Source organism: Propithecus coquereli, unplaced genomic scaffold (genome assembly GCF_000956105.1).
Source record: "Propithecus coquereli isolate 6110/MARCELLA unplaced genomic scaffold, Pcoq_1.0 Scaffold191, whole genome shotgun sequence".
Lineage (NCBI taxonomy): Eukaryota > Metazoa > Chordata > Mammalia > Primates > Indriidae > Propithecus > Propithecus coquereli.
In genome coordinates, this window is record NW_012143968.1 from 1,831,197 (window position 1) to 1,836,287 (window position 5,091).

At 33.4% G+C, this 5,091-nt stretch overlaps 1 protein-coding gene across 2 annotated transcripts in view; it reads right to left on the reverse strand.

The window, feature by feature from the left end:
* Positions 1–475: 475 nt before the first annotated feature.
* Positions 476–5,091, reverse strand: part of FAM179B (family with sequence similarity 179, member B) — a 132,180-nt gene continuing 127,564 nt past the window's right edge. Inside the window, exons 17-20 of one of the 2 annotated variants that reach the window (XM_012642963.1) lie at positions 4,667–4,856; positions 3,521–3,740; positions 2,232–2,318; positions 476–1,609 (exon numbers count right to left, since the gene is read on the reverse strand). In XM_012642963.1, coding sequence (XP_012498417.1) covers positions 1,344–1,609; positions 2,232–2,318; positions 3,521–3,740; positions 4,667–4,856 — 763 coding nt within the window. In that variant the 3' untranslated portion in view covers positions 476–1,343. The remainder of the gene's footprint in view (positions 1,610–2,231; positions 2,319–3,520; positions 3,741–4,666; positions 4,857–5,091) is intronic. The other variant, XM_012642964.1, reaches the window with a different exon arrangement.

Consider the following 5,091-nt stretch of genomic DNA (forward strand, 5'->3'; position numbering starts at 1 on the left):
TTTTCTCAGAAGTTGTGGATAAATACAAAGAATCGCAATTTGAAAAGCAGCCAAATGCATTAGAAAACTGGTTATTTACACAGTGAAAAAGAATAAACATAAAATCATAAAATTTTAGAATAGGACAGGACCTTAAAAATCATCTAGTCCTGTGCTTGCTTCAGCAGCACATATACTAAAATGGGAAGGATACAGAAGATTAGCATGGCCAAAAAAAAAATCATCTAGTCCAGCCCTCACATTTTAGAGATGAGAAAGCTGAGGCCCAGACCTGGCATATGACTTGCCTAAGGTCACAAAGATAACTTCCTGTAAAGCTAGAATGATAACCCAGATCTACTGTTAGGTTAATAGTGATAGATAAATATTGTGTCACGCAGATCAAGTGAAAGTAATAGGTCAATATTACAATATATATTTTTTTCCATATTAGCATATATGGAAGTTGGAAAAATAGGACACCTCACACATCTACAGAAATAAATCCTTTTATTTTATAACATTCCTTTTCTTTTTTAAGATGCATACAGTACTTGTAAGCCCAAGAATTCTGAGAAAAGCTGTAGAAGACCTGGCACTATTTTTGAGAATTACACAACTGGGCAACAAAATAACACCTTTATAAATGTCAGGGCATATAGAAATAAAATTTAGTGCTCACACACAAAAATAGGGAAGTTACATTCAACACGTTTTCTTAAACGTGCATTTAAAATGTTTAATGTTTTCTAAAACTTTGGTCATGCTTTATTATAACCTACTAAATTTCACAATTATGCAGATAATTAAACCCAAAAGGTAAGCAAATATATCACATTAACACGGCAGCAAAAGCAAGCTAATACTGCATAATCATATTAGTGGACTGATTCAGAAATACATGTTTTTCACAAATAGCACATAAAACTTAGTTTGTGATAACATAGTTCAATGACTTGCACTTCATAAAATAAGGCTGAGTAATGAGACATAGCAGAACATGATTACATAAAAAGTATACTTTTAATTACAAATCTAATTGTACATACAGGATAATAAATTGCAATTTCTATCGAATAGTGCAAATGAGCAGGACTTTTCTCAAAAATATTAAAATTGGATTTATCCCACATGCCTCAGATTTCATGAATAACAGGATATATTGATTATTTTAGGGTTTTGTGTGATGGGTACAAGTAGTAGGGTGATATAGGATAGATGTGTACTCATAGGCTGCAAATAAAAATAGCCATTGACTTAATTTACTGAACGTGAAGTACAGGCACTGAAAATATAACTTTTAAAAAGTTCCATTTGTCAGCATGTAAACAGTTTTGTTCATCATACCATATTTTATCAAAGATTCATAACTCATTTAAAATTGTCATGTCGAGCAATTCCTCTAAATTCTTTTTGATATGTGGTGGTTGAGATGCAGCCTGATGTAACAGATTCTGACCCATCTGGGCAAAAAGTGCTTTTGATAACTTAGCTGTGGCTGTTCGTATATTTCCTCCAGCTCCAGGCAGAGAGCCACTATTTGTCATGTTCCCTAAGAGGTGCCATAAAACAACCAACACTTTCTGTTCTGTGGCATGGGGTTTCCTTTGATAAAGTTCCATAACAATATCTAAAACAGAAAAATATGGTAAACAGTGAGAGTTTTTAAACAATTAAGTTCAAATTCTGCTAATTATAAAGCACTTAAAATATACTGAGCATCTTCCTCGTGCCATTCGTTCTAAAATGTTAGGCTTGTTAAGAAAAGTAAAGACAAAACCCTCCTCTTAAAGATTGAGATCTTCAAGTACAGTATTAGAATTCTGCATATGATGATTAGTGCAGACAAAAGTGATAAAGAGAGGAATTAAACTCGAAATTCACCTCAATATTTTCCAAATGTAGTTAAATAAAAATTTATACATTTTTCACCCATGGACATTTTATCAAACATAACTTTGCCATAGCAGTTTTCTGTGAGCACCAATATTTGATTTTAATGTCTTTTTATTTTTCCTGTATTATTTCTACTAACAGAAAGATTAAACACTTACTGGAAAAAAAGAATAAAATTCTTCTGAATAAAATTTCTGGGGTAAAAGTCTTAAAAGGTCCTCTTGTGGATCGTTACACCATTTATTTATACTTCATGGGTACTGATATTGAATTAGTAGCTATTCTAAAACTAAGTTCAAATATTCATCAGTTCTTTGTTTATGTTTCTTTAGAAATTACAATTAAAAAGTCTTTACCAGCAAGCTTTTCCGTCATATCCTGTTTTGCTTTTCCATTTAAAAATTGAGCTTTTGTGCAAAATGGCTGTAGAAGTAAGTAATTGTCTAAACAAAAAGAACACAGAGACATACGTTTAAAGAGTAATGAGATCTTAGTTATTCTCCATTATATAATAATATTGAAAAGAAACTCATTTCTAGGGTGCAAATCTTTTAAGTTTTAAAAATCTACATTGCTAATCACTATTTAAAATTCTCTATAAAACCTTTAGTTTTTAATAGAGTAACCTTTAATACAGTAAATTAATAGAGTAATCTGTAATAGAGTAATATTCAGCAAACAAGAACTAATAATATCTCACAGAGCATTAAAGGAGCTATCACATGGTATTAAAAAAAGAATTGCTTATCTCTTAGGCATCTGGTTCTAAATGATAGCACAGGTTTATCAAAAAGCAGAAAGAGAACTGATTTTTTGGGGGGGCAGTTTTTACATTTACTGATTTTTTAAAAAGTTTTAATTTTTTTTTTTTTTATTTCAGCATATTATGGGGGTATAGATGTTTAGGTTATGTATGTTGCCCTTGCCTCCCCACTCCCCCCCAAGTCCAAGTTTCAAGTGAAAAAGTTTTAATTTTGAAATAATCATAGATTCACAGAAGTTGGAAAGACAGTACAGAGAGGTCTTACATAATTACAGCTGACCATTGAACAACACGGAGGTTAGGGGAAGAGACTCCTGCACTATTGAAAATCTGTGTATAACTTTTGACTCACCAAAAAGTTAACTACTAATAGCCTACTGTTGGCCAGAAGCCTTACCAATACCATAGTCAATTAACACATATTTTGTATCTGTATTATGTACTGTATTCTTACCAAAAAGTAAGCTAGTGAAAAGAAAATGCTATTAAAAGAATGTCAAGGGCCAGGTGAGGTGGCTCACACTTACAATCCTAGCACTCTGGGAGGCTGACGAAGGAGGATCACTTGAGGTCAGGAGTCTGAGACCAGCCTGAGCAAGAGCAAGACCTGTCTCTACTAAAAATAGAGAAAGTAGCTGTGTGTCTTAGCGCCCGCCTGTAGTCCCAGCTCCTGGAGAGGCTCAGGCAGGAGGATCACTTGAGTCCAGAAGTTTTGAGGTTGCGGGCGAGCTATGGTGACACCACTGCACTCTACCTGGGGTAACAGAGCAAGTCTCTTGCCTCAAAAAAGAGGGAAAAAAAAAAAACCCAAAAAACAAACTGGAATCAGAAAGTATGAAAGTAAAGTCAAAGCAATTTGAATACCAAAGTAAGATTTCTTACCTACATGCTGACTTAGTGCCTGAACAACATTTGTAGCAGCAGCGTAGATGCCTGGATTCTTGGAATTCAGATTATTATCCACTATTGCTGGAATTAGCATGTTGATTATAGGAGACAAATTGTCTCTAAGTAAAGGAATCATTTTGTACATTGTTTCCAGAGCCACCAGATTCACTTTACTATTGGAATCATGAAGTCGAGATTTAAAAGCATCAAAGATCTGAAAGTAAATTGGTAAATTATTTAAAGTAAAATAATGTTTATAACTATTACATTTAAATTCTCTTGGCATTTCATAATATTTCTCCTGCTTTACTCAGTTTAAACATACACACAAAACATCCTATTTAACCTGAACTTAGACAACAGGAACTTTATAAAAATTTGGATGCTAAATCTAAGTGAAGAATTTTCTTGTAGCAAAAAAAAAAAAAAAGGCTTCAAAAATCATCCCAAAAGACATCTTAATAAAGGATGAGAAATATGGTTCAGTAGGCAGATAATTGACTTATTGCAAATATGATAAACATGCTATTTTCTGGAAGGTGCAGGTTAACTTAGCTAAATCGAAGAATTTAAGAAAAGTTTCTGTTTTTATCTCTATTCATACCAGAAGTAGACATGCAAGTATTACTGCAGAGATTTGACCTAGTTTCAGTTTAGGTTTGGTTGAAAATTTTAGATGTAATTGCAGAGTTCAATTTTTATTATTACTTCTTAAGCTGATTAACAATGATACCTTGCTCTTTGATTTTTTTATTTTATTTTTTTTTAAAGGAGGGGTGTTCAGTTGTCTCCTTTGTTTTTGGTGAGACAGTCTTACTCTGTTGCCCTGAATAGAGTGCAGTGGCGTCACTGTAGCTCACTGCAACCTCCAACTCCTGGGCTCTAAGTGATCCTTCTGCCTCAGCCTCCCAAGTAGCTGGGATTACAGGCATGCATCATCACACCAGGCTAATTTTTGATTTTTGTAGAGATGGGGATCTCACTATTGCCCAGGCTGGTCTTGAACTCGTGGCCTCAAGTGATCCTTCCCGTTTGGCCTCCCAAAGTGCTAGGATTATAGGCGTGAGCCACAGCACCTTGCCCTGATGAATTTTATTGGCTGCAGATTTCAAATGAATATTAATTTTGACAGGTACTTACCTTCACAATGTTTCCAACAACAAGCTCTTGATTATTTTCAGTATCTGATAAAAGCTGCTTAATCCCATTAATACGATCACGAAAATCTTTTGCATTTAATAAACCTGTTATGACTTTAACGTACTCAGCACTTTCAAAGGAATTACGAGGAACTGATTTTCTGGTGACTTCACGAACTTCAGTCACCTCTCTAAAGTGAAAGAAAGGTAAATTTAATTTCATTTTTACTTTCTTATAAAAACTACAATTATAACAAAAATTCTTTTTTTTTTTTTTTTTACATTTCTGGTTATACTTTTAATTTGCTAAAGAAGATATTTTTATGAAAAGACTTTAACATAGCCACTATCTGAATTACTACAAATTCTGAATTAGAAGTTTGTCCACTCATATTTTTTGAGTTTTGGCTAATAAGACAGTAACTT